This window comes from Indicator indicator, chromosome 14 (assembly GCF_027791375.1).
Source record: "Indicator indicator isolate 239-I01 chromosome 14, UM_Iind_1.1, whole genome shotgun sequence".
NCBI lineage: Eukaryota > Metazoa > Chordata > Aves > Piciformes > Indicatoridae > Indicator > Indicator indicator.
The window spans coordinates 3,315,544-3,338,528 of record NC_072023.1 but is presented as its reverse complement, the minus strand read 5'-3'; the positions used below and the strand labels follow the sequence as shown (position 1 = coordinate 3,338,528).

Genomic DNA, 22,985 nt, shown 5'->3' with positions numbered 1-22,985 from the left:
TTATGTAATATTTCAGGAAAAAGAACTTCTTTGCTAACAGATGTATTTGTTCCTTGAAAATGAAAGGCAAACTTCCAAAATTTAATTACTGTTCAGCCTCTGCATTTTTCTCCACTTTCAAATGTCCCTGAGCTTGGAAAATGCTAACAGCATTGTTACTGTTTTGTCAGATGCACCTCTAATTTTCATAAAGAAGCTTAATACTTCTGAATTTGGATTCCAGATGCTTCAAGGCAAATGCTTTAATTGTGCCCAAACAGCTTCCAACTGATATTTGAAGTTGTTCAACAAAATTAGTCTTTGAAGTTTTATTTTTTAATAAAACTTAAATCTTGATGTATTTTAAGTGTTAAATCAACTTAGTGCCCACCACCCAAAACATTCCCACACATTAAGCATTCAGTGGAAGGGAAGCTCTCATCCTGCTGACACTGCAATTGCTTTGACCACCATCTATGACCTGGATCTATATTCTCCCAGTACAAGTGCAGAAAGAATAAAAAAATGTGAGGCCAGAAGTCAAACTAAATGTCCCTGCCTCCAACTCACTAACTGTTTGCTCCTTGATCTCACTTGATCTCCCACAGTGAAGCCAGTTAGACAAAGCTTAATAACAAAAAAGCTCCAGTTCAAGCAGGGTGGGAAGAAGCAACAGGAGGTAAGAGAGGCACTTAGCCTGAAGTTCCAGAAGAAATCAATCCAGCAAATGGCTTGCTGACAACAAAAAGAGTAACTTCTTTCTGCCGCCTCCTCCTCTTTAACTCCTCTTCCACCTCTACCCCCTAACCCTTCCTTACTCCCCCTGCCACCAGTGATCCTTTCCCCTCCCCTTGCACTGGCTCTGCCACTTGCAGGACCTTTCCATAAGTGGATTCATCTCATCAGAACAGAGTTGATTTATACAGGTATTAAGTAATTGCCTGACATGAAATCTGTTAAAGCACCCAGGACCAAACAGGAACAAAGGTAGAATTGCACCTTTTCCAGTGCCAGTAAGCAATTCAATCCATTTATTCCAATGTACAGCACTGCAGCTTTGAAAGAAGTTGGAATAAAGTGGAAGTGGTCAGGAAATAATCACATGACCAACATAAGAGAGAAGCTGTAAAAGCACTACATAGAGAGGAATGAGAGAACATGAGAAAGGCAGAAGGGAGGTTGTAGCCAGGTGGGGGTTGGTCTCTTCTCCCAGGCAACCAGCACCAGAACAAGAGGACACAGTCTCAAGCTGCGCCAGGGGAGGTTTAGGCTGGAGGTGAGGAGAAAGTTCTTCACAGAGAGAGTGATTGGCCATGGAATGTGCTGCCCAGGGAGGTGGTGGAGTCATCATCCCTGGAGGTGTTCAAGGGGGGATTGGACGTGGCACTTGGTGCCATGGTTTAGATAGTCATGAGGTGTAGGGTGACATGTTGGACTCGATCTTTGAGGTCCCTTCCAACCTTCTCGATTCTATGATTCTATTTACTGACTGTGAAAGTAAAATTATGGAAAGCACTGTGGACAGCCTGCATTTAAAGCAATTCTCAGTACAGTGTATTTCAAATAGGAAATCTCCTCCAAAATACCTAACTAAGTGGACCACGTATTGTTTTCTTCCTGAGTAAACAAGTATCACAGCCTCACAGTAGATCAGAGGTTGGAAGGGACCTCAAGAGATCGTCAGGTCCAACCCCCCTGCCCGAACAGGATCACTTAGGGTAGTCCACACAAGAATGCATCCAGGTGGGTTTGGAAAGGCTCCAGAGAAGGAGACTCCACAACCTCCCTGGGCAGCCTGTTCCAGTGCTCTGTCACCCTCACTGTAAAATTTCTCCTCATGTTGAGATGAAATCTTCTATGTTCAAGTTTGAACCCATTGTTGCTTCTTCTATCACTGTGTACCACCGAAAAGAGCCTGGCCCTCTCCTCCTGACACCCACCCCTCACATACTGATAGACATTGATCAGATCCCCTCTCAGTCTTCTCTTCTCCAGACTAAACAGCCCCAGGGCTCTCAGTCTCTCTTCACAGGGCAGACGTTCAAGTCCCCTGAGCATCCTCATGGCTCTGAGTAGCACTGGACATTCTAGAAGCTGTAGGCAGCAAGTTAGACATTGCCTCCCTCTTAGTGCCACAGAACCATGAAGGTATAGAAGAACACCTTCACCAAAAACAAACAAAAAAATTAAAAATTAACATTTGATGTCTTAAATTTTGTTGCCAGGGTATAAGCATAGCACTTACTATTAAATTCTGGTTTGCAGAGTGCAGCTCATACATAAGGAAATTCAGGCTTGCAAGTACAGTAGAGATGTCAGCTCTGTAGCGATCAGAGAACAAATCAATCCCAGGAACAAGCATGTTTGTTTCATACTGTGCAAAGTCACAGTCAGATGTTGGATGTGGAAGAGAAGCTCCAAACAGGCTCTGAAAGTAATAATAATGAAGCACTTGTAAAAAGATGGATAGGCATTAGTGAAACACTGTCACACTCCAACCCTTGAGACTCATAAACGAGTTCTGAAATGAAACTCAATTACTTCAGTGTCCAGCTGATTCCAGAGAAAACCATGAAAAATCTTGGAAGGAAAAATTGTTTTATGTGTGAACTTGATGGAGCAAAAAAAACCCCACAAACATACAAACTGTAAATAGTCTAAGGATAGAACAAGCAAAAGAGAAAAACTAACTTATGTGCAGAAAAATAATAATGAAAATTCCTTAGCAAGCACTCCCCCAAGTAATGAAAAAATGTTCCTAAAGAGTCAATGGTGCTTCTCTGAGATTCCAAGTCAAAGAATCCCAAACAAATCTCTGGAAGCTCTGGGAAAAAGGTAATAAATCACCAAGGGCTCTCACAAAGACTTCTCAGAACAAGCCTCTGATCAGCAAACAGAAAGAACTTATTCAAACATTTCTATCATCAAGGAAAATGCAGAGGAAAAAAATTTGTTGAGATGATTCTGGAGATGTGCTCAACCATTTCCTTACCAGTCTGAAGATGTTTCATGGAAAATGTCTTCCATCAGGAGGAAAATCTTCTTCTTTTCCTCACAAGCTAGGAAAGCTAGTCTGATTTTACTTAGCCTTCAGTCCTTGTCCTGCTATCACTTCAATCATTTCTGGGAGAGTTGCTGACTTTAAGGCCAGTTAAAAGATAATTCCCTCCTATTTCCACCTTTAACCAGGTCAGCTTGTGCAGCTTAAATCATCTAAGTTAAAACTGATAAGGAAGTAACTTAAATGTTCTTCCTTTAAAAAGGGAGGAGTGCTGTCTCTGGCACTGAGTATTCCTTCCCATTTGTGTTTCTCTCATTGTAATTAGCAATGATCTGCTGGAGGAATATCCATTTACATACTCAAATCTGAGATATTAACAAGCCTGAAGCTTATACCAGAGATGGAGTTAAAAAACAATGTTATGGAAGCTTTCTGAATCAAGGAACAAATTATGAGCTTGAACTTCACAAGGTACAGTGACAGTAATTGATTATATTTTCCAAGACATTTCACCCTGCAAGCTGCTCCTATCCCAATTAATATCAGACCCACTTCAGTCAAGTCACAATTATCCCTATCACTACAAAACTGGAACAAATGCTTACTACTATTTCTCTCAAAAGGAGGAATCAGAATTGATCAGCTTTGCACCACCAGCAATTCCAGTGCTAGAAGCTAGTCACAATGCTCCTTTACCATTGTTTCTTCAACTCATTCTCCCTTTGCTGAACTTAGTGAGGTTTTAAACATAGCTTAGCACAGGTCACAGTCACAACCATGGGTGCCACAAGTGGCATTGGTTTGTACTGGAAGAAGTCAGGTAACTTCTTGGTGCTGCTCTGGAACATCCCAGTGGGGTATGACTGGCAGAACATTTGCAGTTCTTTTTCCTACATCACTTTTGTCACTGGTATCTTCAAACTTCCTTCTAAAAGTAAACTGAAAGGGTAGTGCCAAGAGGATGGGAGCCAGGCTCTTCTCAGTGATAATCAGTGACAGGACAAGGGGCAATAGGTGGAAGTTGAGGTATAGGAAGTTCCATGGAAACATGAGGGAAACTTTCTTCACTGTGGGGGTGATGGAACACTGGATCAGGCTGCCCAGGGGGATTGTGGAGTCTCCCTCCCTGGAGATACTCAAAATCCACCTGGATGCATTCCTGTGTGACCTGCCCTAGGTGATCCTGCTCTGGCAGGGGGGTTGGACTGGATGATCTTTCAAGCTCCCTTCCAACCCCTAACATTCTGTGATTCTTTGGTCCTCTATAGTTGGTTTCTGAAAGTTTGCAAACAATCTTCTTGTTCTTATTTTCTTGGTAAATGAAACACTCATTTTGCTGTTCTCTATTTTTACAGTAGATATCTCACAGAGTTGAGATTTTCGTACTAGAAACCAACAGCTTTCAATTCTAAAAAAGAAAAGATTCAAAACAATCTTCTTTGAAAAGTTTTGTTCTCCTGGTTGAAAATTTATGACAATCTGTATGGACTCCTTACAGATCTGACAGCACTCAGCTATCGTTGCTGTCATCCATCCCTTCCTGAGCAGAACACTTCAAGAGAAGTAAAATATCTTTTGACTGCCAAATATTTTAGCCATCTTCTCTGTTCAGTGGTTCATTATTTCTCTGAGACTCTAGCTTCTCATTGAAGTGATAATTTTTAGGCTAGAATACAGGAATAATGTTTAAAAACAGAGAATAAAAACATCTGATCTAATGTGCATAAACTGTCAGCTCCCTCTGATCTGCAGTTTTCCTTCACAATCCAAATGAAAATAGAAATATTGTAATAGAGGGTTATTGAAATTCAAATTTTAGAAGCAATTTGTCAAACTTCATTAATTCTAACTGAAACAACATTCTTACCTTAAAAAGGATGGCAGAAAAATAGCAGTATTTAGTTCTTAATCTCATCTCTGCTGTTGTTATATACCTAAAGTACAACAAACAAGAAGAAATATGAATGTGCCTATTCATAAATTATTCAGACTCTTTTGAAAAAAGATCTTGCATAATAATAATAATAGTACAACAATCTGGATGTTTTCCATATTGGAAAACAGTTCCCTATTCTGCAGATCGGTGTTCAACCACACCATGCAAAGAAAGAAGCATTTGACTGCAGAGGGATTGGACTAGATGACCTTTAAAGGTCCATTCCAACCCAAACTGTTCCATGATTCCATGACCAAAAACATACCCAGATAAAGGGTGTTGTGTAGATACTCTTGAAAGTTTAAGGTGAGAAGTGCAAAATTCATCTAATACAAAACCAGAAAGATAAAGCAGGTCAAGCAACTAAGACCTTCAAGTGTATTTCTTACCATCAAGGAAGCCTAAGGTAACTGGCAGGTGTCTAGCTAGATTAAATGAATCCCATACAGCACTTCATCAGGGCTTCAAACCATCCTGGTAGCAGGGTAGTCCTCTTATCTACAATATCAGAACTCTTTAATACAATATTGTCATCTCTTCATCTCAATTTTACAGCCTGAGACTAAGTTGCTCTGCAAAGAGCAACTTAAGGGAAAGGTGTTTAACAGCCCAAGCAAGGTCTAACTGGAGGGAGAAGCCAGGAGGAGAGCTCCCTCCAGATCCTGAAAGGATTTGGAATGGCTATATTGGCTGTAAAGGGAGAACACACAGTGCAGCAAAAGTGTGCCACAAAGACAGGTGGGGATTTGGTCTTGCCTAACTGGACCTGAGACTGCACCACAGCTCAGAATTAGAAGAGATGTCATTCAGAATCAACTTAAAGTCACTCCTTTTCCCGTTGGGTGCTAATTCCAAACGCACCAATGGCATTTGATCCTAAAATACCCATGGCTGATACTTTCAAAGCTGCCTGGGCTCAGGTATTTTACAGTGAGGTTCCTGTGGCCTGCTTCTCAGGTAAAACAGTTTACTCAGTTTAAGCTCTGCCCTTTCATGGGTATAATCACAGAACCATAGAAATGCCAGGTTGGAAGGGACCCCAGGGATCATCTAGTCGAACCTTTCTAGGTGATGGTGTAGTTGCAATGGGCTGGCCCAGCACCCTGTCAAGCTGAGTCTTAAAACTGTCCAGTGTAGAGGAATCCACTATTTCCCCTGGGAGATGATTCCAATAATGCTTCTAACATCATTTAGATGTTTCTAAATTTTATATTTTGTCCATTTTTATGGACATTGAGGAACAATTCAGAACTATATCCATGGAGTTTTACAAGCACTTAAAGAGTACTGGACGGAAATACTTATTGATGGTAGACTTTAATAGAGTAATTCAAATTTCATTCAGTTGTAATTCACCAGAAAATGAGCACTTTAGGCAGTAAATCTCCCCTCAAGATATATTAATATTTAATATGTGCAATGATTTGGGAGATGTGGTATTTCAATTGAAAATCAATATGACTGCAAAATCCTTGCACTTAGGACTTTTCATCATTTTGTTTTATATCAATGATCTCTCCATATAATATACAGCTGCAATTATGATCAAAGGTAAGCATTCAAGAAAAGGGAACAACAGTATTCTCCACAAGAGCAACTTTCTTCCTGAAAGGAAAAAAAAAATTCCTCTGCGTTTGATGAATCTTTTTTATAGCAATTTGTTAGTGTTTTAAAATGAATTTCAACTTGCCTGCTGTCCTGGATGAGCAATTTGTTTAAAATATAAAAGAAATGCATATACAGATAAAATACTTACTGAGCTATCTTAGCAACTAAGACTGCTGCATGCAAACATCCCCAAACTCCAGCCTGAGAAAGAAATTTCTGAGTAATATCAGTCCATCTTCCAACTGCAAAGCAGTCTGTAGCATCTTTTGGAACACACAACTCTTGCCAGTTGTTAAGAGCATCAGCAATATTGAGTGTTTCATCAAGGGCTTGACACCAACATTTAAAAGCAGCTCTGTAACACGTCAAAATAGAATGTTCTCATCATATTGCTGACATTTTCTGAAGTGGAAGATAAGACTCACTTCGTTTTAGCTTTATTGCCTGAGATATAGCTAATTCTGAATTAGGTCAAATACAGTTTCTACAACACAAGATACCATTCCTGGGCAACAGAATTATTGGGATTTCTACTAAAATTAAACTGTCAAGCAATTGATACTGCATCTTAAAACCACATAGACTTGCTTAATTACAATTATCTGGCTAAGGTAAACAATCAATTTTTGCCTGTCAAAATAAAGCTAATAGTGAGTTAGATGAAAGAAGTTACATAGCCTTGAGGACAGCATAAGGAGCAGAGAATGCATCAGGTTGGAAGGAACCCTTGAAGGTCATCTTGTCCAAGCTCCCTGCAGTGAGCAGGGACAGATCCAACTAGATGAGAACTTACAAGACAGTTCAAGGGTATATGAATGCTAATTTAAAAAAAATTTTGAAATAATGCTCTTTTTTAAATCCAATAACTACATACTTTTTTTTTCCAGCATAAAAGTGAAGATTTCCAAGTTCATGTAAAGCTTGAACCTTGAGGTCTCTCTGTTTGTTTATTTCAAGGATTCCTGTTATTTATTTTTTAATTAAAAAAAAAAATGGTGCATCAGTAAATCAGTTACTGAATCTAAAACAAATTTTGCATGATGCAAATTCAGTGCATGAGTATTTTTTGCAATGTTTCTTAGGCATATATATTTTTACTTTCAAATGTACATCAGATATCTACTCCCACCTCCCCACCATGGGCAGGGACAGCTCTCAGCTAGACTCAGCTGCTCACAGCCTCATCAAAGCTGGCAGGAGGCATCCACAGCCTCCCTGGACAACCTCTTCCAGAGTCTCACCACCCTCATACTGAAGAACTTCTTCCTAAAATCCAATCTAAACCTACTCTCCCTCAGCTTAGAACCATTCCCCTTTGTCCTGTCTCTAGACACCCTTATGAAAAGTCCCTCTACAGCCTTCCTGTAGGATCCCTTCAGGTGCTGGAAGGCAGCTAGAAGGTCCTCCTAGAGTCCATCTGAGGTCCTACTGCCTTATAGCAAATCCATGGCTTTGGAGGAGCTTTCCACTGGGTCCACTAGAATAACACTGGAATAACCATATTTCAACACAGACAGGCAGCATACTTATACATTTTTGTTTACAGCCAAAATGTACATAAAACAGAAAGAAACCATTACCAATTGTTTGTTCATAGGAAGTGATAATTTCTGGAAGGCAAGACTTTGGGATCGGTTTTCTCTCGATGATACTGGAGGAATTAAATTTTTCTTCAGAAAGGTCCCGAGGAGTTGGTACAACTATCAGTTCAGCTCCCACATTAAATTCCAGCCTTCTCTTTGGAGAGGTGTGACTCCTGAGTGCTCTCCCAGCATTTTCTAAGCCAGAGAAATTATTTCCGTGATCAGGTTGGATACTATTTTCAGCACCACAAATATTTCCATACCACGTTACTTGGACAAATGTGCAGCTCCTGTGTGCCCTGTTTCTGACTTCTTTCCTAGACTATGATTCTGTCTGTGTATCTTAATTAATCTCACTGGACATAACTCATTGGTCAGAGCAACCAAATGCAAGCATGTGCTCTGTTAGAGAAAATAAACTTGGGAAGATCTGCCCAGGCAGTCCTCTGGCAGAGGTTTGGCTGCAGACAGACAAGAGACAGCTGCAGAAAAAAATAATATCATCCAACCATGAGACATAAATCACAGGAAAACAGGTTTAAAGTTTGTGCTTACAGAGCTTCAGCTATGCCTTTATATTTTATGGGGCTTTTTTTCTAATTATCAGTAACATAGATTCATAGATTGGTTTAGGTTGGAAGGGACCTTACAGATTGTCTAGTTCCAATTCCATGCCATAGGCAGGGACACCTCCCACCAGCCCAGGTTGCTCAGGGCCTCATCCAATCTGGCCTTGAACACCTCCAGGGAGGGGACATCCACAGCCTCCCTGGGCAACCTGTTCCAGTGTTTCATGACCCTCAAATTAAAAAAAAAAAAAACCAAACAATAAATCAACTCCTTTCACTCTTTCCTATTTTAGCTGCATTTACACTTTAAGTGAGAAACATTTCAACAGGTAACTCACCTTGTATGTGAGCAAGAAATAATGCAAGCAGTTTTCTGCTGTGTCTCAGTGCTCTGCTGTGGTATTTAGACTTGTGTAGAGTTTCTCTGAAACACTTGAGTGTATCATCCACATCAAGAGGTACAGCAACAAGGGCTTTGGCTCGGCTGTGATCTAAAAGGGATTAATAATTATGCAGAATAACTTTGAATTACACAAATACCTGTTTTCAGTAAATCACTCTGCAGTACATATTTCTGAACAATTCCACAGCTTCAAAACTAAAACATGTTGTCATTGTCACCTCTGGTTCCTGTTGCAGCTTGAATTAAAGCAAAATTATTAACCACCAGGAACGCTGCTGAGCTTTTAAAGCTTTTTCTGAGTTACATTTTCGTTGTCACATAACTTCAATGCTCACCGAATTCCACCTGCCATGGGCATGCCTCAGCTCTCTGCTCTGAGTTCTGGTGTCCGAAGTTTGGGAGCAAATCTTTTACTACAGCTGTTGATGCTATTTACTACAGTGTCTGTGGTTTCTCTGTACCAAAGCTGTCAGCTGGCATGCTGTCTCCACTGTGTGAATAATTTTATCTGCTCTTCTTACATACAGCATTAATCATTGCTTGATGACTTTCCTCAGCTGAATTCAACACAAAGCCTCCTATGCAATGCATTGACAAATCTGTGGTATGAGGAACTATGCCTTACAAACTTTTATTAGTGACTACAACAGTTTAATCCTGACTGAAAAAAACCAAACAACTTTGGTCAAAAGAGGGGTTTGTCACTTTATAGTTCAGTTTTTCTCTTGATTCTGTCAATAACAGCACAGGTTCACATTCACTTGGAATCATAGAATGGTTTCAGTTGGAAAGTTGGAAGGGACCACCAAAGGTCATCTAGTCCAACCCTCTTGCAGTGAGCAGGGATATTCTCCACTAGATCAGGTTGTCGAGAACCCTGGCAAGCCTGACCCTGAACATCCTCCAAGGATAGGGCCTCAACTACCTCCCTCCTGGGCACCCTGTTCCACTGTTCTACCAACAAGTAAAGAACTTGTACCTAACATCCAATCTAAATCTCCTTGTCTCTAATTCCAAATCATTGCCCCTTGTCCTATCACTGCAGACCTTTGCAAACAGTCCCTCTGCAGCCTTCTTGTAGCCCTCTTCAGATATTGGAAAGCTGCTGTTAGGTCTCCCCACAGCCTTCTCTTCTCCAGGCTGAACAACCCAAGCCTCCTCAGCCTGTCCTTGTAGGAGAGGTGTTCCTGATCATTTTTGTGGGCTTCCTCTGGACCAGTTCCATCAGGTCCATCTCCTTCTTGTGTGCTGGATATCCAACAATACCAAGAGAAAATTGGACAAAGACCACCAAGCTCACTCAACATGCTGTAGGTCAGGTTGTACCAAGATGACAACTGCTTTTCTCTGCCTTCAGATATAGTCTGGATACATTTGGAAAGGTCTTGACAGCATTACCATACATCCAAAATACCCAGAATTATAATTTGAAGGCAAAAAATGAGATAAAATATTAAACAAACTGATTATAGGAGCAGTGGAAAACCTACAATAAGGAGGAAAACAACCAAATAAAACAGGCAATGGGAAAAAAAAGGAAAGGGTTTGGGGAAAAAAGAGAAATGATACTGAACTGTGCTCTGACCTGTATAATCATTTATCATCTCAGGAGAGATAAAGCATCCACTAGCAGAATGGGCAACAGGCAGCTGTAATTTGTGCCTTATGTAGTGTCTGCAACTCATCTGAAAAGCAAGTTTTGTTTCATGATAATAATGAATAATATTCAGGGGGAAAAAAAGAATGTTTGATGCTTAAAGATGAGTTTCTAAATATTGAGTCATGACAAAATAAAAGAGGAATATTTGCAAAGACTCAACAATTGGTACCCTTGTGGGAGAGAGGTGAAACATTCACACCACCTAACTGTTGGATATAACATCTAAGTGTTTAGATGTTAATGAAATAAACTTGTTTCTTATTTGGTATTTGCCATAATCAAGAGCAACTCATTGATGCTCAGCAGACATTCCACCTTTTTTTATCTGGATAAATGCATTCTTTCAAAGAACCAGTCAGTGTAAGGATGTCTGAAGAGCACACTGCCTATAAAACACAATCCAAAGCTGCTAACAAGTTTAAGTTTCAGTTCAGTTCAAGGAAAATCCTATTTTTTAATAGCTGATTCCATGAAAGATTTCCAAGTGGCAATGTCAGTTTATTAAATATACAGAGCTATGTTTTTTAGGGAGGAACTTGTTGAGCAGCTTAGCTTTTTTTTTTTTTTTTTTTCACAGAATGTTAGAGGTTGGAAAGGACCTCTAGAGATCATCAAGTCCAAGCCCCCTGCCAAAACAGGATCACCCAGGGCAGGCCACACAGGAATGCATCCAGGTAGGTCTTTAAAGTCTCCAGAGAAGGCGACTCCACAACCTCTCCAGGAAGCCTCTTCCACTGTTTGCTGGTGATCCATTTCTTTCCCAAGTTTTTTATTGGTGTTGCCAGTGTTTGAGTTAACTCAATTTGATTAATTTTGGTCTTTAGGAGAAGTGCTCTTTAAAATAAGACTGGATGAGGAACTTAGTTTAGTTGATTAGATGGTGTTGGGTGATAGATTGGACATAATGATCTCAAAGGCCTTTTCCAACCTGGTTAATTCTGTGATTGCATCAAGTGCTCCAATGCAGGAAAAAAAAAAAACAAAACAACAATCTCTTTATATTTAATTTTAATTAATCACAAATATTGCATAACATCCAACTAAATATTTTGGGGTTAAAAGGGCAGCATCAAGAACTAACATGAAATTAGATTTAGGCTTATAATGCGGAATGGGCACAATATGCATGGAAGAAACATTCTCTGGGTCAACAAATCTAGACCTCTGCTGCTACTGGAACCGTGTCATATAAACCTTTTCCATGCACTTCAATCAATTATGTCCATTAATTTATTGTAATTTGCTATTTGTGAGCATTATGAAAAGCCATATTAATTCTAATCAGCAAAAGCCGTTCTCCATATTTAGCTCACACTAAGTGTCAGCCCCCAAAAGAGAAATCTGTGGTTCACCTTCTGTGCATGATCAGACAGATATTTTATGAAAGGAGATTCCTGGCTGCCTGGGCCACTGAATTCCTTTATCCTTTCCAGCAGCTGCCTCTGAGCATACACCAGCAGTGGACTCACTTGTCTTGTGTATGACTCACTGGGAGAAAAAAAAAAGTGTAATAATTAAGCCAAACTACACTCTATTTAACTGCAAAATGTTCCTCTTTATTTCTTATTAGAATTGATGTAACTTACTGTGTAAATATGTTGAATTGTACAGCTATGTGTACCAGTGCTTCCCACTTCTTCAACCGATATAACAACTCTATTGTTTTAAGAATCAGGTTACATATCCACCTCAAGTCAACCACATTCACATCATCCAGGGGAGGCTGAGGAAGGAGATAAGAACCACCATTCTCATCCATAATACCTCCTAAACAACTGGGGATGCAGAAGTCTCCTTCAGGATCCATAATCTGCAGTGAAGAAACATTATTCTACCTGTTATTTTCAAACTTGCTTTTTAAGACAAATCAAATTATAAAGCTTAGAAAATACTATAACCCTCTAAAACCTTGGTACAGAGAGTAACTCAGAGGTATCAGAATGTAATGCAAGAGAAAGGAAACTCTCTCCTGAGGATTCATAGATACATAGAATAAGTCAGGGTTGGAAGGGACCACAAGCATCATCCAGTTCCAACCCCCCTGCCATGGGCAGGGACACCTCACACTACATCAGGCTGGCCAGAGCCTCATCCAGCCTGGCTGCAAACACCTCCAGGGATGGGACCTCTACCACCTCATGGAACGATTTGGGTTGGAAGGGACCTTAGAGATCATCTAGTTCTGATTCCCTGCCATAGGCAGGGACACCTTCCACTAGCCCAGGCTGCTGAAGGCCTGACCTTGAACACCTCCAGGGAGGAGGCATCCACAACCTCCCTGGGCAACCTGTTCCAGTGTCTCACCACCCTCACTGGAAAGAATTTCTGCCTAATCTCCAGTCTAAATCTGCCCTCCTCGAGGTTCAATTCATTTCCTCTCATCCTATCACTTCAAGCCTTTGCGTAATAAAGAGCTGGGAAAGTAAAAAGCACAACATCTAATTAAAAAACATTGTTACCTTAAGAGACCTGCTTGCTTGGAGTTCAATTATCATATCAATGAGCATGTCTGCTGCCAGATAAAATGGCAACCAGATGGTGTTTCTCAGTAAATCCCTGGTAATGGGAAGTGCCTCCATATGGAAATGTGAACAGTCAGCCAGCAGTTGGAATTCTTGAGCATAGTTCCAAAGTTCTCGACAAGCATTTTGGAGCAACGTCCAGTAGCCACCACGGTGAGCAAGAACCTGTGCAGACCATTCCAAACATCACAGTATCACAGTCTCACAGTGTATCAGAGGTTGGAAGGGACCTCAAGGGATCATCAGGTCCAGCCCCCCTGCCAGAGCAGCATCACTTAGGGTAGTCCACATAGGAATGCATCCAGGTGGGTTTGGAAAGTCTCCAGAGAAGGAGACTCCTCAACTCCCCTGGGGAGCCTGCTCCAGGGTTCTGTCACCCTCACTGTAAAGAAGTTTCTCCTCATGTTGAGGTGAAATCTTCTGTGTTGTAGTTTGAACCCATTGTTCCTTGTCTGATCACTGTGAACCACCCAAAAGAGCCTGGCCCCCTCCCCTTGACACCCACTCCTCAGCTATTGATAGACATTGATCAGATCCCCTCTCAGTTTTCTCTTCTCCAGACTAAATATCCCCAGGGATCTCAGTCTCTCTTCACAGGAGATGCTCAAGTCCCCTCATCATCCTCATGGCTCTCCATTGGATTCTCCCCCACAATTATCTGTCTCTCTTCTAATATATACATTATAATATAATTATACTTTGAAAATACAGAAATTAAAAGCCTCATGGTTTCACTGCAAAGCTTAGGTCTAAGTGGTCCTTCAAAATTACACCTAATGATCATCCTTCATAACAGATCGTTCCATATTTCCATTTATACAAAGCATTACATAAGCTTAATTTGAGCATGATCATGGAAACACTAATTGATAATTGAATGTAATTGCTTTTGGAATCCTTGTGGTTTTCCTTGGTTTTAGAAGGGTTTGTGGGAAGAGGACTCAGTCTTTCAATCACAGGTCCTTCAGTTTATACTACCAAAGCATTCACTAAGACCTGTCAAAGGAAAAATAAGCCTGCAAGTATCTTCAAAAAGATTTAACAGACCTGAGGAGATACAAAGGCTAAATGAAAGAGAAATGTTTATCTAAATCACTATAGGTGTGACAGGTCTGACATTTCATGCACTGTCCTTGGACATTTTAGAGAAGGTGAGAAGAGAAATCGTTGCTTTTTCCCCACTCCAGTTTAAGTTTCTGAAGTGTGGGGGCTTATTTAATGTAGAAAGTAGCAAATCATAGATTTGTTAGGGTTGGAAGGGAATTCAAAGATCATTCAGTTCCAACCCCCTGCCATGGACAGGGACACCTCACACCACAGCAGGTTGCTCACAGCCACATCCAGCCTGGCCTTAAACACCTCCAGGGATGAGGCTTCCACCACCTCCCTGGGCAACCTGTGCCAGTGTCTCACCACTCTCATGGGGAAGAATTTCTTCCTAACATCCAATCTGAATCTCCCCATTTCTAGCTTTGCTCTATTCCCCCCAGTCCTATCACTACCTGATACCCTAAAAAGCCCCTCCCCAGCTTTCTTGTAGCACCCTGGGTACTGGAAGGCCACAAGAAGGTCTCCTTGGAGCCTTCTCTTCTCCAGACTGAACAACCCCAACCCTCTCAATCTCTCTTCACAGGAGAGCTGCTCCAGCCCTCTGCTCATCCTTGTGGCCCTTATTGTAATGCAATGCTTACTAATAAAGGGATGAATAGGAATGCATTTCTTACCACTGCTCTTCTTAAATGCAAGAATATCCTTGTAAAATGCTCCAATAGACTATTATTTGACAGAAACCTGTTAGGCTTGGTGGAGAACCCAGAGAATTCTGTATCTGTTTTTGAAGTTTTCCTCAGCTTACCAGGAGATTTAGCTGAATAGAAAAAAAAAATTCACTGGTTAAAAAGGAGTTCTCAAAAAAATTAAATTATCAGTCAGCTAGGATTTTCCTGTGGCAGCTATATACTTAAATGTTAGGAAATGCCAATGTTTAAGGTTATCATATTTATCAGGTTGTGATATTTAACATATAAGATGCTTTTATTTAAGCATATTGGGAGTAGCAGGGATGTAAAAGAAGAAATGTTTGAGCAAAATAATCACATGTTCCAAAGAGTTTTCAGCCTCAAAGCTGAAACACAACCCTCATAGAAGTGAAGTTTTTGGAAGAAATTGCCATGTGGTAAGCTCCCAGGAATCATTCTGAAACTGAGGCCTCTTGAAAGGAGAAGTTAGGAAGCAGAGAAGACTTCTAGAAAATGTTGTGTTATGTGTAGAATTGCTTCATTGTTTTATTCAACACGAAATATCACAGAAGCAGTCAAGGCTGGAAAAGACCTCAGAGATGCAACCTATTACCTAACTCCTCCTGACAGCTAAACCATGGCTCCAAGTTCCATATCCAAGCTTTTTTTGAACACCTCCAGGAATGGTGACTCCACTACCTCCCTGGGCAGCACATTCCATGCCCAATTACTCTTTCTGTGAAGAACTTTCTCCTCACCTCCAGCCTAAACTTCCCCTGGCACAGCTTGAGACTGTGTCCTCTTGATCTGGTGCTGGTTGCCTGGGAGAAGAGCCCAACCCCCACCTGGCTACAACCTCCCTTCAGGTAATTGTAGACAGCAATGAGGTCTCCCCTGAGCCTCCTCTTCTCCAGGCTAAACACCCCCAGCTCCCTCAACCTCTCTTCATAGGGAACCCTCTCCCCTCCAAAGGGAAACACAAATGTTCATGGTAGTGGGATACAGCAATACCTGAGCTGTAGGTTTCAGGAAGAGGCTATTTTGAAGCTGAACAATATTTGAACTCAACGGCAAACTGCACCATTCATGACATTTTCATTCAATATTGCTAAGTGAGGAAGCAGTAAACAAGACTTTCATTAGTTTTGAGTAACTTCCAGTGGCTTGGTTCTCAGTGACTTGTAAGGCAAAAGAGTATAACTGAAAGTAAGCTGCTGCAAAGAGAATCGGTAAATTCAACTGCTAGGTTTTTTATGATAGCTTGGTGGAAAAGGCAAAAAGGGTGGTTGAATCCTATCTAAGGATGACCTACATGGAGTGAAAGGAGAGTTCTGCTCTCCACAGTTGAAGTGCTATTGAAAAGCCCAAACTTCTTATTTCTTCTTGGACTTAAGGTGGCTATGCAGACTACTTTGGGTTGACTTTTATATTATCACCAATGCCTGAGATATCCAAGTCCTGTATTTTACAATTACTTACAGACCTGTTGAACCCTCAAAGGATGTTACTGAAAATAGCTGAGCTAAGAGTCTAATGTGAAAGACAGAAAACTGAAGTACAAGTGGGAGGAGATAAAAAAAATAGATCCTGAGGTATTCTCTGCCACAGGAAAACACTGGAGAGCAAGCAACAGAGAAGCAGATCTCAATTATGCTACTTAAAATTTGAAAGACAACAATAAACTTCAGTATATCATTTGAAGAAAGACTTATTGACCTGTTAGAAAATGTAAAGGAAACCACAGACCAAACAACAACCAGGAAGCTGAGAAAAATAATTGCATTTAGAATAACCTGGAATGTTATCAGTTTAATAAGTCTAAGTAGTGTAGTTTCTGCAAATAAAAAAAAAAAAAAGCTAATATCTCTGGTTTATTAGAATATATAAACTTGTGACTAGAGTGTAGGATAAAGAATAGCCACTTGATTAAAAGCAACATATTTTGCAACACAATAAACAAAATGCTCAGAGTTATTATAAATGACCCATGATTGACTATGACTTCTTTTACACTTAGTATGCCAAAAAAGAGAACACTTTTGATACCCAGATGAATGCCAAGATAAAAATTCAGAGAAAGAAAAAGTTGAAAGTGATTGGAGCTGTGTACACATCAAAAGTTCTTACAAGTTTCTTTTTTGGTCACTCTTGACATTTTAAAGGCAGGAGGAGTTGGTGTTGTCATGTTACTCTCTATAGCTTCGCTCACCAAGAGAATGCCAGAATTATTTAATGAGAATATATCAGGATCCAGAATATTGTAACTGCAGGATGGAAGAAAAAGTACAAAGCATAAAAAAAAAAAACCTTCATAAATAATATTTAAAAGGCTTTTGATACACATACACAAAAATCAGTTTCTCAAAAGTGAGTTTTGATTATTTTACAGCAGCTTTAGGAATCAGAAACAATGAATGATAGCCAAAAGTTACAAGGAAGCAAAAAACAGCACAGTATAGTACAGAGCAAAACTTTTATCTGACCAGCCAAGTGGGCAACTGAAAATGTGCATGTCACCAGCTAGATAGAATCATAGCATGGTCTGGGCTGGAAGGGACATCCAAAGCTCATCTAGTCCAACCCCCCTGCAGTCAGCAGGGACATCCTCAACTAGATCAAGTTGCCCAGGTCCTCGTTGAGACTCACCTTGAATATCTCCAGGGATGAGGCCCCAACCACCTCCCTGGGCAACCTGTTCCAGTGTTCCATCACTTCATAGTAAAGAACTTGTTCCTAACATCCAATCTAAATCTGCCCTTCTCTAGTTTGAAGCCATTGCCCCTTGTCCTATCAGGCCTTTGTAAACAGTCTCTCTCCATCCTTCCTGTAGCCCCTTTAAGGTACTGGAAGGTTGCCATTAGGTCTCCTTGGAGCCTCCTCTTCTCCAGGCTGAACACCCCCATTCCCTCAGCCTATCCTCATAGAAGAGGTGCTCCAAGCTTCGTGGCCCTCCTCTGAACCCAGTCCATCAGGACAGAAAAGCAAAGCTTGTTCCAATCTGTGTTTGGAAGCTGAACTGTTCATGTGATAAACTGACTTATCTGTTGGCATTAAAGGCAACGACACCAGAAGCTATGTTAACAGCAGTCACCAGCAATTCAGGAAGATGTACCTGTTCAGGTGCTGTGAATCACAAATCCCAATGCTATATTGCTCATCCAGTTTCTTTTTAAATAAGTTGTAGTGTGCAATTGCCAGGTAGATATTCATCTGAGATCTCCAGGGCATCTCTTCAAGATATATTTGCTTAAATATCTTTCGGTTTAAGTAGTTCCTCACGAGTGGTTTCAGCAGCACCACTAAGTTGTGACGAGCTATTGTTAGCAACTCTTCCTCACTTTTCCTAAAAGAAAAATATGTGAAGTAGGCAAAACATGAAACTGTGCTTTTGTGAAGCTCAAGAAAAGAAGATAATGATAAAGCTACACAAAAGTATCCCCCTGCATGTCACGGATTTACAGATTCACAGATTGCATTGGGTTTGAAGGGGCCCTCAAAGGTCATCTTGACCAACACCCCTGCAGTTACCAGGGACACCTCCAATCAGATCAGGCTGCCCAGGGCCACATCAGGTCTGATCTTGAATGTCTCCTGGGATAGGGCCTCAACCACATCCCTGGGCAACTTGTTTCAGTATTTCACCACTCTCATTGTGAAGAACTTCCTCCTGATGTCCAGCCTAAACTTACCCTGCTCCAGTTTCAAACCATTGTCCCTTGCCCTATCAGCACAAGCCCTTCTAAACAGTCTCTCCTGAGCCTTCCTGTAGGTCCCCTTCAGAGGCTGAGATGCAGTTACAAGGTCTCGCTGGAGCCTTCTCTTCCCCAAGATGAACAGTGCCAGTTCTTTCGGCCTGTCTTCACAGGAGAGGTCCTCCAGCTCTCCGACCATCTTCACAGCCCTCCTCTGAACCCACTCCAGCAGGTCTATGTCTCTCTTGTGTTCGTGGTCCCATAGCTGGACACAGTGCTCCAAGTGAGGTCTCACCAGAACAGAGCAGAGTGGTAGAATCACCTCTCTCCATCTGCTGGCCATGCAGGCTTGTATTAACTCAGAAGCTGTGGTAGTTTTAGACTATGCCTTTAAATTTTTCCACAGATGTCAAGCAGAAAGCAGTAAAAATGTAAATAAATCACTATTGGATGTAAAAAGGAAAATAATGATTATTCTAAACAATTCCATTGGAGGGGTATCTCCCATAAGATTTGGTTCCCAAAACATTTTTGACTCTTCTCTCTTCTCTTGTTGCTTCTTCACTCAGGGAGATACTCACTGGCTTTACTGACCTTGGTTGAATTGTTTTGTCTGGTATTATTTTTTTCCCTGCTTCTCTCTCTTCCCTTTGTACACGATGATAAGAGGAAGGCAGGGAGGGAGAAGCTGTTTGCATCTTCCCTGGTCTTTTGGCCAGGGGTGGAGGTGGGGTCCTTGTGCTGTTTGATAATTGTAAATCCCTGTAAATATTGTAAATCCTGCATATTTGTACATATTCCTTGCATTTCATTGTAGATTGTGGCTTGGCTTGTAAATGCAGCTTTCATTTGCTTCCACCTGAGCTGGTCTGGCAAAGTTAACATTGGAGGGGAATTTTCAACCCACCACAGAAGCATAGGACATATTTAGTGCAAAAGGAATTGTGCTGCAGACAGGAAAAGCAATTGTGCTTCCTCTCTTTAAGCACACTAAATCCTATTTAAGATTTTTATCAACTTCCAGAGGATATTTCTCATCCTACTCACAAAAAGTTTAGCTCTCTATTTGAAGTTATTTGGCCTTGAATCATCCAAACAGATGATTACACAGCCAATAGAGTGTGCTTCACATAGGCTGGTCAGGAGAGGGAGGGTCTACTACTACAATACCATAAACTGGGATCTTTGTTTTTATTGCTGTGTTTTGGTAGCTAATAATCCTCACTGTGAAGCAAACTATTTCACATTTGGTTGCCTGGCTTTAATTTCTAGCCAGAGATATTTTTTTTTAATGTTTCTCTGCCAGATCAAACAATTCTGTGTTACCTGCACACACAAAATGCTGAGATCAAATCAAACCTCACTTTTTATTTTTTCATAAACTGATCCCTTTATCAGTCTAAGTTATTTGCCTGTTTTCTTGCTTTCCACCTTTAAAATGATGGCAGATCACCTTATACAGCAATATTACTGTGCAAGACATGAAAGAGTAGCTGAAAAAGCAAAAAAGCCCATGATAAGATAAACTTCTCCTCTTCCACTGAAGGCCAGCAAAATCAGTTAAATCAGGTGGGTTCTTTCTGTCACAGGAGAAATGGATGGTTAAGCAAATCCCTGAAGGGTAATTGAAGGCGGGAGAGGGACTTTTCATAAGGTTGTCCTAGCAGTAGGACAAGGGAGAATGGTTTGAAGCTGAGGGAGAGGAGATTTAGATTGGATCTTAGGAAGAAGTTCTTCAGTACAAGGGTGGTGAGACTCTGGAACAGGTTGCTCGGGGAGGCTGTGGATGCCTTCTCCCTGGGGGTGTTCAAGGCCAGGTTGGATGAGGCCTTGAGCAGCTGAGTCTAGTTGAGAGGTGTCCCTGCCCATGGCTGGGAGGTTGGAGTAGATGAGCTCTGAAGTCCCTTCCAACCTAAGTTGTTCTGTGATTCTACCAAACAAAATGGGGTGGGTGAACCAAACAAAATGGGGTGGGTGAACCAAACAAAATGGGGTGGGTGAACCAAACAAAATGGGGTGGGTGAACCAAACAAATGGAATTATTTGCCAAGAGAAGATGTAAATTAATTTTGATTCGCTTCTATCAAGAAACAGTTTTCCAAAAGGTACAGAGCAACTAATCCAAAAAGACTAACAAAAGGATGCCAAAAGTCACTCTGAAACCAGCTGAACATGAGGAACAAGTTAACATTCTTTATTAAATTCCTAACAGGTAAGCTCCCCAGCCCAGTTTGGAGAGCATTATAGGATGCAAACTAATATAGCTTTTCCACCATGATGAATAAACATTCTCAAGTTAAGAGAAATTAAATGCAGTCTTTGATTATTAATCCAAAGACTTCAAAATCTTCAACAGTTATCCTCTGAAATTGAAACTGAAGTAGAAGCTATTGTCATATCAAACTAAAACAGAAAAGTAAGTGGACTGTTCAAAAATTCATCCATTTGATAGGAAAAAAGAGTTTTTAAATACAATAAACTAAATTTCAGTCAAAATATGTGGCTCTTTATAGGAAGCTGACAACTTGTGTTCATTTACCTTTGTGCTTCTGGAGACTTTGTTAAGCTTGGTTGGTTCATGAATTGATGTTTACGTTGAATAGGACTCAAGGCTTCTTTCCTTGGCTTCTTCAGAGTTGAATCCTCTGATTTCTTTAAAGGTGAGGTCGCTGTACCCTTTAAAAGAAATCTTCCATGAAAATCTTTAATGTACTTAAAATACCTACATTATCAATTGCTTGAGGTACACAGCAGATTGACTTCTGCAGAAGCAGAACAGTAAGTAAATCCTGGAACTGTTTGTCAAAGTAAGACAGAAAAATAAAGATTTAATATTCCAGGAGCTTCACCATTTTTCTGGAAGGTAAATGTCAAATGACACGAAGAAGCCAGCCAGGTTCCCAAATGTCTTTCATTTATCACTAGTTTTCATCTCAAAAAGAAAGATAGTTCTTTTCCTATTATTATGAAGAGCAAAACTGCAATGCAAAACCTGAGACAAAAAAGCCTTCCCCTAAGAAAAGGAGACTGAGGGGAGACCTAATTGTTCCCTACAACTACCCAAAGGGAGGTTGTTGTGAGGTGGGTGTTGGTCTTTTCTCCCTAGTGACTAGTGATAGGACAAGAGGGAATGGCCTCAAAAGCTGGACCAGAGGAGGTTTAAGCTGGACATTAGGAAAAAATTTTTCCCTGAAAAGGTTGTCAGGCATTGGAACAGGCTGCCCAAGGAGGTGGCTGAATCACCATCCCTGGAGGTGTCTAAAGGCTGTGTAGATGTGGTGCTTGGGGATATGGCTTGGTGTGGACTTGCTAGAGTTGGTTGGACTTGATGATCTAAAAGGTCTCATTCACTTCCAAACTGAGTTAGCCTGGTTATTGTCTGTGTAGGAGGGATGTTTCTTAACCCACCACAAGGTCTTTTCCAACCTAAATGATTCTCTGATTCCATGACTTCTATGCTTCTAATCTGTCTCAGACGATAGCAGTGTTGCACCATTAATAGTGGGTTATGAGGGAGAAAACTATTCCTCCAAAACAATACAAATCCATTAATCCAATAAAGGCAAACATTTATTTTATAAGAATTATGAGCAAAGAACTTTGTTGTGCAATAAAATGTCTGTATAAGGAGTTAATCAAGAACTACGCACAAAGAGTGCAAGTACAAGTCCTAAACTGATCTCCTTAATGTAATAGTACACAAGGTGCTCCCTATTAACATGTTGAGTTTTTTAAAGGGAGCTGATGAAAGCCAAATCTTCACTGATTCTGGAAAATATTAGCCTGCCTCATCTCAAATTCCTCCCAATTGTTGGTCTTTCAGAGAAATCCCATGCCAGCTTTTCTTCCTGGTTTTAGGAGTGCAGAGATGAGCTGAGGACTGGAGTTTTGTCCTCCAAACTTCAGTTTCTAGCTGAGGTTTTCATGAGACAGCTGCTAAAAATCATTTTTGTTCTTATGGTGTTCCTGCCCAGACAAGACATAAATGACTTCTTAAAAATCAGACTCACTTTCTGAAACTTCCCAGCTCCTGCAGTGTGTCTCTCCATGCTTTCTGACAGAGTGGGAGAGCTTATGATCGGTGTTGAAATTCCACTGCTGCCGAGAAAGTGATTGTTCCTCCTGAGAAACAAAGGATGCTACAGTCACTATGATTGCCATCACCCATGCTGAGCTCCTTCCAGAGTTAAACGGTTATCTTTGGGAACAGGTAAAGCACATGCAATTCCTACTTCACTAGGAGTTTTAAATTCAGAAGGTATTCCTTCTTTCTTCCCCTTGGGAAAATAAAAA

General features: G+C 40.7%; 1 protein-coding gene across 1 annotated transcript in view; it reads right to left on the bottom strand.

Moving 5' to 3' along the window:
* The window catches only part of CFAP54 (cilia and flagella associated protein 54), a 112,904-nt gene that overhangs the window by 35,182 nt on the left and 54,737 nt on the right, over positions 1–22,985 (bottom strand). Inside the window, 16 exon segments of the mRNA XM_054386770.1 lie at positions 2,225–2,407; positions 4,848–4,914; positions 6,673–6,879; positions 7,399–7,486; positions 8,105–8,302; positions 9,015–9,167; positions 10,665–10,764; positions 12,092–12,227; positions 12,326–12,549; positions 13,199–13,426; positions 14,986–15,128; positions 16,890–16,895; positions 17,128–17,264; positions 18,113–18,343; positions 21,232–21,368; positions 22,703–22,814. Coding sequence (XP_054242745.1) covers positions 2,225–2,407; positions 4,848–4,914; positions 6,673–6,879; positions 7,399–7,486; positions 8,105–8,302; positions 9,015–9,167; positions 10,665–10,764; positions 12,092–12,227; positions 12,326–12,549; positions 13,199–13,426; positions 14,986–15,128; positions 16,890–16,895; positions 17,128–17,264; positions 18,113–18,343; positions 21,232–21,368; positions 22,703–22,814 — 2,350 coding nt within the window.